The sequence below is a fragment of the Pelobates fuscus genome, chromosome 8, assembly GCF_036172605.1.
Source record: "Pelobates fuscus isolate aPelFus1 chromosome 8, aPelFus1.pri, whole genome shotgun sequence".
NCBI lineage: Eukaryota > Metazoa > Chordata > Amphibia > Anura > Pelobatidae > Pelobates > Pelobates fuscus.
In genome coordinates, this window is record NC_086324.1 from 7,650,580 (window position 1) to 7,663,056 (window position 12,477).

Below are 12,477 nucleotides of genomic sequence, written 5' to 3' on the forward strand. Positions count from 1 at the left end.
ACGTGCTATTTCATGTGGCTGGACATTCATCTCTAAATCACTGTTTCGTTCATGGTAAAAACGCCCCGAGCCAATGATTACGCAAGGAAATTGGATGGTGAGTGGTCTGACTACAATACACTCTACATCGAAGCTTAGTCGACGTTCTTGTTGGGTAATTCTGTTTGTGGGACTCTATGCTGCTTCCTCGGGCAAGGGGCCACCTGACCAGGTAATAGTTTCAAAAAGAGCCTGATCTTCTGTATTGTAAAGAGCTGTGCTCCTCATTGAGTGGATTTTTTTTTTTTGCACCCTTCCATGACGCTCAACGCAGTAATCGGCAGTGTTTATCCAGATATAACCTCACTTCCTGTAACATATCGGTTTGGGGCCTGTGTTGGGTGGCATGGGAGCTCGGTTTGGGGCCTGTGTTGGGTGGCGTGGGAGCTCGGTTAGGGGCCTGTGTTGGGTGGCGTGGGAGCTCGGTTAGGGGCCTGTGTTGGGTGGCGTGGGAGCTCAGTTAGGGGCCTGTGTCGGGCGGCGTGGGAGCTCGGTTAGGGGCCGGTGTCGGACGGCGTGGGAGCTCGGTTTGGGGCCGGTGTGGGAGCCTTTGGACGAGATTGACAAAACTTGATGGCAGCTTGCCTTTTGTTAAGCCTGTGGAAAATACATGAGACCGAGGAGTCCTAGTGAAATTCCGACACATTAATTGTATTTTGTAAAGGTTTTACCTTCTACACGGATATCCTTTTTTTATTTTTATAATTCTTTATTTTGATGAGTTTTGTTTTATGGGGTGAGGGTACAGAAAGAAGACAGGGGAGTAAAATATATGGTACATGTTTGCAGGACATACACATACTTGTTAAGGCAATTAAATAATCTAAGCAGGTATACAAGCTTTTCGTTTTTGGTGTCAGCATGTATTGTTTGTACATGCGTACGTTCAATATCTGTGCTTACTTTTGTTATTTGGTCGTAGGGTACATCTTCATTCACCTTTCTCAGTTGGCGTTCCTTTTCTTTTGTATATACCTTGTGTAGTTGTGCAGTAGGGAGTACAAGCATGTTGACGGTGCCACGTCTTCTTTTGTTGGCTTGTCGAGATCGGTAACTTGTGGCAAGAGTTAGAAGCTGCACTGATGCTAGAGGTTCCTGTCATTGTTAGGTGAGTTGGGGTTTTCGTGAATGTACATGATGTCCGGAGGTTTTCCCACAAACCTTTGTAGGGTGTAACCTTTGTCTTAGTAACTGGAGTTGTGGTGGGTGGGAGACCAGAGATTAGCCTTTTCGTTGTCGTGTGCCGGCACCCCGTGGTCTGGCACGTATTATCTCATTTGGCGATGGGTTTGTGCATGTCACCGTCTTCTTATTCGTCTGTGTTACGCTTTCTCAGTTATCTAGAGGGATGGTTAGGGGGTGAGGTGCGATGATCTGGTGTGGGGTTACGGGGCGACACTGGTCATCCTAGGGTTGTGTCTGTGTTAGTATGCAAGATTGTCATGGACCATTTTTTAGTGATTTATTCAGTTAAGCGCTGGTTTGTACCTGCTTCCCATATGCGTGCTGCTATCACCAGTTTTCACAGAAATTTCAGTGGGCCGATATTTAAAGTGGGGGAGGGGAGCAAGAAATTATTTTATCAACGAAAAAAAGCATGTATTCAAAATGGACATGGTGCGGGGGGTGGGTGTGTATGATAAACATTTAAATACATAAAGGGAATCAACACAGTAAAGGAGGAGACTATATTTAAAAGAAGAAAAACTACCCCAACAAGAGGACATAGTCTTAAATTAGAGGGGGCAAAGGTTTTAAAAATATTAGGAAGTATTACTTTACTGAGAGGGTAGTGGATGCATGGAATAGCCTTCCAGCTGAAGTGGTAGAGGTTAACACAGTAAATACGTTTAAGCATGCATGAGATAGGCATAAGGCCAGGGACTAATGAAAGTATTTAGAAAATTGGGCAGACTAGATGGGCCGAATGGTTCTTATCTGCCGTCACATCCTATGTTTCAGGAAAAAAAACATCTGACTGAGCTAATAATAAAATGAAAGAGAAGCTCCGTACAGTGTGGCGGACCATCGTAGTATCGCCGCCAAGGATTAGCTTCCTCGTAGTATTACAGCTTCTTCTAGAGTAGGTAGTGATTATAGCTGCTATAGCTTCCCTCCCATACATTAGTCGAGACTTAATGTTGGGAGTAGATCTGGTTTTATTAGGTTCAACGCGGTCATTTATACACGGACCCCCAGCATGACGTCCCTCTACACAATACAGTGATCTCGCCCTGGTGCCTCTGAGTCTGTGAGATAATGGAGTTGTTGCTCGCTAAACTGATTATCTCCTGGATACAGAGGGCACAACATAAAAACATCATAACATACAGGAACCCCACACATTATATATCCCCCAGAGCGCCCATGTTGGCAAATTAGAGCCCAGATCAATGAAGAGATGACAAAACACCACTGGGGTAAATTTTGACCGGTTGCACATGTGGTCCATGTCCAAAAGGGTTCCAGAGCAATTAGTATTTTGGTTGGTCAAATATTGGGAGCTCCTGTGGATTAGTAAAGGGGCGCTCCTCCTGGCTCCCAGGGAGCGATTTATTTCAAAAAGTCTGAGGCACCTTCCCTCCAAAAAGCGCTTTTGTAGCTGGTATGGAAGTAGGGGAAAACCAGGGTTGAAATTGGCCAAGTGTTGAGACTAGCCGCGGACGGACCGGAGTTCCAGACATGTTGCACATAAGTTCCGCTACAATCTGCGGCTTTCTGGACTCCGGTTACTGTCAGGGAAAAGGGCAGTTGGTTTGGAGGGGAAGGTGCAGGGTACCTCGAGTAGTGAGAATAGTCCTTTTGGTTGACAAAATACAGGAAAGTCAAGAAAATGAGGATGATTTGTCACAGTGTGCATTATATTTAAGCTTGAATCCAAACATTTTGTCTCGCCTTTAAATGGAATTACTAAAGCTATATCCGGTACACTGGGAGAGCCTTGGCTTCCCTCACTTTAACATAAACTACATTAAGTATATCTACAGTGGCAGAGTTCCTAATATATGCCATAGTATATTAGGCGCTCCCCTTATCTAGGTATACTTAATGTAAATTATGTTTTAATGCATGTGTTTGGTGGGAAGCTATACATCCTATATTTTAGGACAATTTATGGAGTTTAAATTGGATATAGGTGGTTTGGAACAATTTGCACTTTATTTTTTTATTTCCACTTCTATCGTTTTAGCGCTTTTGTTTAACATCGCTATTATTCCTTCACTTTAAGCTATTTATGGTCTCATGCGTCGCTGTTCATTTGTGTTTGCAGGTTAGCTGGGCTGTGCTGGCTTGAGCTTTAGAACAACATGGCTACCAATAAGAATAAGAATCCCAGCTCGCTGGTGCTTCACAAGGTGATCATGGTGGGTAGTGGAGGAGTGGGGAAGTCCGCACTCACCTTACAGTTCATGTATGATGAGGTAAGTGTCCGTGTGCTGCCCCGGAAGCATGATAAAATGCTTTAATTTCCCTTGTTACCTCGTCCGATCGCTGTGTCCTCTACCCCATATACCTCCCTTCAGTATAGTTTTCTTATGTTTTGTACCTTGTCCCAGTCAACGTCGCCACTCTTCCCCCTTCTTCTGTGCATGTGATTCCTTCTGTAGTCACCTTTGGATTTTAGAAGGGACTTGTGCAAGGTGGTGGGTTATAACATACACAGGGTTCAAAATTGCCACTAGCCATTGGCAAGTGAAATAGTAGCCCTGGTGAGTGCCATGGACTCAGTTTGGGTTTGCAGTGAATACATTTTAAGGCCTAACTGGTCGTGTAGGATTTGGTTTTATATATATATCTGTGGTGTGTGTGTATATATATATATATATTCCAAATATCACCAGAAGGAGTGATAAAATAAAAACGTGTGTGTGTGTGTGTGTGTATACTCACAGTAGCGGAACGAATGTAGACAGTGACCTGGTTTTGGAAAGTATTTTGGGCCTCCTCTAGTGCAATAGTGGCCAAATGGAGTTGTACGACAGATGGGCATCTACCAACCATTCTATGCCAGCTGGAGATCTACCATTTACCCATCCTTGTGGGGTTGTATTTGTTTGCAGTGTTTGTGCGTTTGAATGTAAACATGTTTTTGTCTATAGTGCGTGTGCGTGTATGGGTCTATTTATATGTACTGTTACCATTGGAATGCAGTGGTGTACTTGTGTGTAGTGTTTGGTTTTGAATGCAGTGGTGTGTTTTTGTATGTAGTGTTGAAGGGGTGCTTGTATATAATTGCCAGCACGTCATGCATACTTAAACAGATATACAGACAGATTAACACACTGACACCTACACACAAATTCATATACACCCTGAGACGCAAATGCACACACACATACATGTACACACACGTGTGTGTATATGTATGTATGTATATGTATATATATAAAAAATCTATATGTACATTTAAAAATAAATTTATTACTATTCCAATTAGCCTTCCACTCCAACTTTTAACGCATATAATACCTGGTGCTCCGCACTTGTATACAAATTCCAAATGCCAGCAATCTGGGTTTTCAAAAAAAATCCAGGTCGACCTCTAAATTCTCTTACAGAACTTCCATCAGGACACATCGAAACAGCAGTCCAAAAAGGGGTTCACTGGCTTTGCTGTATAGAACAGCTTTGAAACACAATCAGAAACTTTAAAAAATCTGTGTTTAAAACTGAATAATGAGGCAAAAGGTGATTTGTTGAACTTATTTGCATATGCCCACCCAGAAACCCTTGCTGTAGTAACATCACTGCAAATTTTAGATTTCTGTGGGAAAAGCAAGTGACTGGTGTGTGCAGATCTGCTATTTAATATAATGTATGTTCTCCTATTCCTTCTCTCTTCCCTCTGTTAAAATGTCTGTAATCGCTCTGTACACACAGAGATAGTTGCATAATGTCTCCATCATCCTGCTCACAGTTTGTCGAAGACTATGAGCCCACCAAGGCAGACAGTTACCGGAAGAAAGTGGTGCTGGATGGAGAGGAGGTTCAGATCGATATTCTAGACACAGCCGGGCAGGAAGACTACGCTGCCATTCGGGATAACTATTTCCGAAGTGGAGAAGGCTTCCTTCTGGTGTTCTCTATAACTGAGCACGAATCCTTTACCGCTACGGCTGAGTTTCGGTAAGTGTGCGACGTGATGTGTGCCTAGGGGATCATGAAACCAGGGGCAGGGAGCAAACTGTCATCTTCCTATAGTAAACTTCATACACAGAGCTTTATGTTTAGTTTAGACGGGTTTTATTAATATGATTATTTTATTTGATTAAAGGAAAACTGTGTTGCTTATCTGGTGCCATTCTTTTATTTATCTTTGAGATATGTTTATTTTTCTGTAATCATCCCTGCTGAATTATTCTATTTTTTACACTTGTGCATGGAGGAAATGTTTGTAATTTTGGAGGAACCAAACAGAATTTTGTGAAGAAATTATAATTCATCCAAGTTTTTTAATTTTGAGCGGAATTTTTTTTTTTAGTTTTGAACCATGGGAATCTACAGACAGTTTTGCGACCAGAGCTTCCTCCTTAAATAGAAAAAAAAAAAGAATTAAAATTAAACAAGTTGCATTGACAAATTTAATTATTGAATCAATTAATAGCTCTATCTTTAAAAAAGTAAATACAATTATTTAGGGGAATGGGTGGAGCCAAGAGGAAAATAAAAAGAAAATCAGTAGGGAAGACTACACAAAAAAAGTGCTAAAATGTAAATTCATTTAACAAAATACAAATTCTAGACATAGAGTGCGTCTACTCTCCTCAAAGCCAAAATGTCCCCCATTCAGACCTGTGCATGCTACGTGACCACTATACTATAAACAAAGTGATAACCACTATAACAATACGACATTGTACTGTGACAAAAGTATGTTTTATAGCGGTTTTCAAGCTTTTTATGCAAGCTCAAGTTTGCCCAGAGTGAATGCTGAACACATAAAACGCCAGCTCATCCTAATACCAGACTATAGCAGCCCACTATAAAACCAAACCAAATATTCTACAGTCCAGCAATTCTTGGAGATGGCACTAGGGTAACCCCACTGTGCGAGGAGAGCAGCGAGTTTCAGAAAGATTGTGATACTATTAACAGCCGTTCCATTAAAAAGGGGGGTGAGGGGGTAGTGGAGGAAGAATTTATGATAATATCCACGAGGGTGAGTCATTGAAGTGCCAGAGGCAAATCTGAAATGTCAGATTGCTTTTAGGTGTTGTACTACTCCCGGAACAGCAAAGATAAAAATAACTGGGTCTCATGATATGCATGTTTTATCCTGTGAATTTATAGGGTTGAATACCTTTACATTAAAGGGACATGCATCACGTTGAGACCGCTTTCTCTTTCAAAAGCTTTAGCTTTAAATTAGACATTTGCTTCAATCTGCAGGTTAGAGGGTTGTTTTTTTTTTTTTTTAAGGTTTACCTGCTTCTTCTTATGCTTTCCACGACCACTCCAGGGAGGACACTGGCCTAACCAATCAGTGTCCTATCCCTAGGAATCATGGAAAAGTGCATTGGGCATGCTTGACATATTTACAGATCTCTTCACCGTGCAACATCCTGAGGCTTATCAAAGACGTGAATAGAAATTACTTCTATTGAGTAGTTTTATTTGCTTTTTTTTTTCCACCCTCATTAATAAAGATACTTGAGGACCTGATGATGCTTTAAAGAACCTGTATTGCATACGCTCTCTGTTCTGGATCTTGTAATGTGCAAGCATAGCTTATATCTGCAGTATAGACATGGGGTGCCTTTTCTGGGCTGCCAAGAAATGGGGTGTCTGTTCTATGGGGGCTCTGTACTGCTAGTAATGTGGTGTCTGTTCTGTGGGGGCCTCTGAGGTGCCAATAATGGGGTGTCTGTACTATTGGGGCTCTGTACTGCCAATAATGGTGTCTGTTCCAAAGGGGGGCTTTGTGGTTCCAGTAATATGGAGTGTTTTCTTCTGTTTTTTAGAGAACAGATTCTACGTGTGAAGGCTGAGGAAGACAAGATCCCTCTTCTTGTTGTGGGGAATAAGTCTGATTTGGAGGAGCGGCGACAGGTCCCTGTAGATGAAGCCAGGGGAAAAGCTGAGGAATGGGGGGTGCAATATGTGGAAACATCAGCAAAAACCAGAGCAAATGTAGACAAGGTGAGCCCAATATCATCCTGACTGAAGGGATGATACAGTACAGTTGGCATAGTGGGGTCTCCAGTGAGTTGTTGGGTCATTTTGTAGCAGATACCGAATGCAATAACCAATTGCTCTCTGAATATAGTAAATCTCAGAGCTCAGTGATCTAAGGAGCCTTTGGCCAGTCCATATTGACGGACTGATTTTGTTTTAACACACACACACACGGCTTAACATTTCCTCTTGCCTCCTAGCCACCGGCAGGTTGAAATTCACCCCTCCACCAGGCAGTAACTGTTGTTGTGAGATTCATTTTATTTTTCCTCTCCTAGGATTGCACAGGGACTGTGACTCCTGAGCACTGTGGGAGTTAGTCTGTAGAGATTTTACATGCCTCCTTTTTATGTAACAAGCTATTTAAAGCTTTTCTGAAAATGTAGAAACTTTCCAGTTATCCACCAGCCCTCCCCGAGGGGCGAGAGATCCTCGGTAAGTTCCTCTCTCCTCCTCAAACATGTGGATTTGCATTAAATGTGAAGTCCCTTAGTCTCCGTGTACTGCTAGACGTGATTCCATTCTCCTTCCAGCATCGTTACAGGATGTCTGTGCAAGGCATCCTGCAGCATTATGGGTGCACACATACCAAGAGTGCCATGTGGGGGCAGAGTAGCTGTCCTAGCTCCTGCCTGTGATTTCCCAACGGTTACATCACAAGGGGAGCTTTGCAATGGCAAGTAACTTTTAGGCATCGCAAGGAGGAAGAATAGATTAAGGAAACACACACTTAAAATTAGTTAAAGAAACATACCAGGCACCATAACCACTACAGCACGCTGGTGCCAGGAGAGCCGCACCCTGCCTCCACTACTTATGGAGAGCGTGAAGTCCCTTAGCAGGAGCTTCCAGTGATGCTGCTGAGCTCTGCAGTGCAGGGAGAGTGTGAAATGTGTGTTTTGAGTTGATTAACTAGTCCAGAGTGCAGTCAGGTATTTAAGTAAATTGTGTTTTATTGGAGTTAATATCCTGTGGGCACTTCTACAATTCTTGTTAGAGAGTAAACTAGAGGCTAACACACAGTCTCTCCTTCTGACCAGCCTCGCAGTCTCTGGGCAAAGCTGAGAGAATGAAAGTAAGTGTGCTGGAATCATGGCTACCGCCAAATGGTGTATCTGGTAGCTGCTTCTATAAATAGATCCCGTGCTTTCTTTCCAGTTAGCTTTTCACCTGCCTGCAGTTCCTTTAACAAACTAACGTTGAGTGCGCGAGGTATGAGCTGCACGGCGTCCCTGACGCAATTCACATCTCGGGCCATTCTATGTCATGCACAATAGGAGGTATCAAAGCTTGAAATGGAGAGAAGCCCCCACTTTGCTGCTTGCTTACCGTGTGTCTCATTGCAGGTATTCTTTGATCTGATGAGGGAAATTCGAACCAAGAAAATGTCTGAAAACAAGGACAAGAATGGAAAGAAAAGTGGGAAAAACAAGAAGAGCTTCAAACAGCGCTGCTGCTTACTGTGACGGGGGCCGCAGTAAGCCCAATCCGCCATTACACCCGCATCATGGTTTCCTAATGAAGCGTTTAGTATTTCATTCAGTCTGGCAGTGAAACGCGTTGCTGGTCACTGAGCCTCAACTATGTCTGTAACTGGTCTGATTTACGTGAATTCTTTTTTTTTTTATTACTTATGGAAGCCTTATCAGGAAACTACACATTTTTAATCTTCAGAACAAAAACTTTGTGGGGGTTTGGGGGGGGAGGGGTCTGCCATTAATGCTTTAAGTGCCATAAGTCTTTTGATAGATGTACAGTTGATCAAGGTATTGGGGAAAAAATGGTTTCTTCATTCCCCCCCCCTCCAGCACGTGTATCTTAATGAACCTTGGCAGTGATCCAGCCAGATGCAGTGAGTGTGACGTGTTCAGCTATTGGTTGAGGGAGAGTGGGCTGCAGGCAGTATCTGCGCACTTCCTGCACTTCCATGATACTAATGGTCTCATTCTGAAATCCAGTATACAGAGAGGGTGACCGCTACGGGATGTGAAATAAATACTTCGGACCCTCTGCTACAGTGTTATTAATACTGGGTGGTCTAATATCTCGTTCCCCTCCTAACCACTTAATCTGTTTCCTTTTTCTTCATTTTACCCCATGTATAGAATTAATGAAGACATTGTATTACACACTATTATACACTCTTATTTTTGGTATAACTACCTTGGCGCTCCTCACACTAATCTTGTAGAAAGAATTTCTATATTTTGGATAAAGCCACTTGCAGTATTTGTGTTTTTATTTTGTATTAAAAAAAAAAAAAAAAAAGAGCGGCGCACACAGTGCAATTCTTCCAGTGTTTACTGAATGTCTGGTGATGTCATTGTGTCCCACTCCCCAGTTTGGTTGTGGTGTGACTTGTGTGGACGGTCAGGAAAATGTGGCTAATGTATGAATTGCATACATACCGAATATTGGACACTTGGCTGCAAAGACTAAAGATATTTTGGAGCCATCAGATTCAAAGAAAACATCGTGTGTGCCTTGCATTAAATCTGCCATTGTTCACACCGCTTTCAGGAAAAGTGCTGAGACTATTGCTTTTATTTTGCACAATGCCATTCATTTTTTTGGTTTGTCATTTTAGCCTGAAATTTAGACCCAACCAATAAAGATATTTAAACATTAAAAGTTTCCATTAATCCCCTTTGTCATGACCTGCTTAAGCTGCGGCTGTACGTCATTATTATGATTTTCCGATGTACATGCATTCACTGTCACACTGCTTACTGTACGATAACATTTTCTTTTCAGAATGCACTTTGTGGCATTTTCCGCTTACTGTTTGTAATTTTTGCTTTTTGCTGTATATTTGTTCCCCAACCTCAGCATTAAGGCCTGTTAATAATTCAGCTGTGTTAATATTCGGATGTTTTTAAAGGAATACAGACATCTGTGCAAGAATTCAGTAAAAACGCTGCTTACATAGCCTTAAAGGTTATGAGTTCTGATTGGAAATCTGTTTTGCTCGGCATGTAGAAAATGGATACATTTTCTTGATAAAGAAATCACAATAGCAGAGAGAATCCCTTTCTGTATATACTCCACGTAAACCACAGCCAGTTTAGTAAGAGATCCCAATATTAACCTTAATTGAGGAACCCTGTCGTTGGAAACAGATGTGGATTCACTGGTTCTTCTGCCTTTTCTCAATATATGCAGAGTTACTTACTACAGTGACAAGGCAAGGTGCAAATATTCTCAAACACAGTTTGAATTCTTACGTTAGTAAATAACCCTGATTTATTCAGAAAGTGAGATTTGTCAGGAATTCAATGTGAATTTCAAATTTAAGGCCGAAGTAGCCGAACCAGGAGCAGAGCTGAACTAGAGGAAATTATAACTTTGCGCCTTATATCTGGAATTAAAAAGGGATTTCCAAAATGTACAGTTTAGCTAAAAATCCTGTTATTGTTAAACATGAGCTAACCTGCTTAAAGGGGAATTGGCAATTCTCAGGATTTAATCTTATGCTCCCCTTTATTAAACAAATATGTATTGGTGTGAAAACCTCGTGTAGAAACCCACAGCTCTATATACTGTAACTGGGCGCCTCCATCTTAGCTCCCTGTCCATCATTGTTATAATCTCTACACCTGACAGTCCGCAAACAGAGAGCATACTGGGAGGATTGGGCTCAATTTATTTGGATTTAATTTCTTTATCATTCTGCAATGAAATGTTTAAGAATACTATTGGAAGGCTGAACTTGATGGACGCAAGTCTCTTTTCAGCTATCTAACTATGTAAAAAATGGAAGTCATTATTTTGAATTTAGAGGAGGAGACCTGAAACAATGTTTCTATTTCTGCTCTTCGTTTGCATTGTGTGCCATGCCTATGCCTTGTCCAAATCGGAATATGATGTGATTTTGTAAAAATACTTGAATAGAAATTTAAAAGAAAAATTGCATTTCTTAAACCTCTTTTAATAAATATAACTTACAGGTGATTTCCATGTTATATTGACTTATGTAAAGTTTCCCAATAGTGTGAACATGTAAATCTCATGCAGCTACTTCACCGATTGCAGAGCACTTGTCAAACCTAACAAATCTATAAACTAAATATGGGAACACCCCAACATTTCCCATTTTAAAGGATTTGGTTTCTTTTCAGATTTGTTTCTTCGCAGACCGAATAACTTGCTGGATTCCCATTGAGGAGTTTTTACATGTTATGGTGAAGTGTGAGGATGTTTTGGGGATTATTTTTGCGCATTTTAACCTCCCCGATATGGGTCTCGCTTCAGACATATAGTAGCCGTAGCTGTTACCCTTCTACCCTTTATTTCCAAGTCTCTCTCTTCCACTTGTGTTTTGAACCAGCTATAGTTTGGCGACACAATTTAGACTTCCAGACTAGTTCCGCCCCCCCCCCCCCCCCTTTTTTTTTTGGTTATAGCTAGCAGATTAAAGGTTTTACAAAATAAATAAAAAGCTTGAAAAATCACATGTACCAAGTGTAATCCTGCAGGGGGCACTGCTTACAGTTTGAAATAGTGGAGATGGGACACAAGGCATTGCCTAAAGGTAATAAAGTAGAAAAGGACAAACATTAATCTAGCAGCGCTTGTATTTTGTGTAATAGAAAGATATATTTGTTACAGTTCCCAGCCTTACTCATGTGAGATAATCTGCACTTTATATAGCATATAATAAAGCCGTCTATACACGTATGTTGGAAGCAGGATTAGGGACAGCCCAAGGGGAACGTGCTGCCATTGAGTGTGTACATTTAATATATCCGAGACAAATAATTGCACAGGAATGGCCCTGCAGAGCATGAACCCTCTCTGCTGCAAGATGGCAGCACCTTTTACTCACTTCCAAAAAGCAGGAACTAATGATTGATGCGTCCAGAAACCGGAATCCCTTTGTACCTGGTGCGTGTCCGTTTGACACCGAAAAATAATGGCAGATCCGTTTAAATGCAGACTGCCAGTCCAGCAATGTGTAGAATAAATCATTGTAGACTCCCGATAGGAAACCCATCATTGCATTTTCAGCACAGAAGCACAGGTAAAATAGGTGGAGGGTCTCTCTTTGTTGTTTAATTGATATAGTTAACAGACAGCAAACTGTACGCCTACTAGTGGGATTTCTTACTTCGAACATGACACAGTATTTAAAACGTAGCATACCTTCCTGGGAAGTTACTGCATGGGCGTCTGCCGCAGTTTCGTGAAACTAAACACACCGAGGATGACAAATAATGGATCTAACCTGTAATTAATGAAATCGTACAGTAAAAGCGAGACCTC

General features: G+C 41.6%; 1 protein-coding gene and 1 long non-coding RNA gene across 3 annotated transcripts in view; one reads left to right on the forward strand and one right to left on the reverse strand.

The window, feature by feature from the left end:
• The window catches only part of RALB (RAS like proto-oncogene B), a 32,627-nt gene extending 22,654 nt beyond the window's left edge, over positions 1 to 9,973 (forward strand). For both annotated transcript variants that reach the window (XM_063429200.1, XM_063429201.1), the window contains exons 2-5: positions 3,311 to 3,461; positions 4,958 to 5,166; positions 7,002 to 7,179; positions 8,562 to 9,973. In XM_063429200.1, the coding sequence (XP_063285270.1) occupies positions 3,348 to 3,461; positions 4,958 to 5,166; positions 7,002 to 7,179; positions 8,562 to 8,681 (621 nt within the window). In that variant the 5' untranslated portion in view covers positions 3,311 to 3,347 and the 3' untranslated portion in view covers positions 8,682 to 9,973. The remainder of the gene's footprint in view (positions 1 to 3,310; positions 3,462 to 4,957; positions 5,167 to 7,001; positions 7,180 to 8,561) is intronic.
• LOC134571118 (uncharacterized) overlaps positions 1 to 12,477 on the reverse strand; it is a 49,633-nt gene that overhangs the window by 7,060 nt on the left and 30,096 nt on the right. The gene's annotated exons all lie outside the window — the stretch shown is intronic.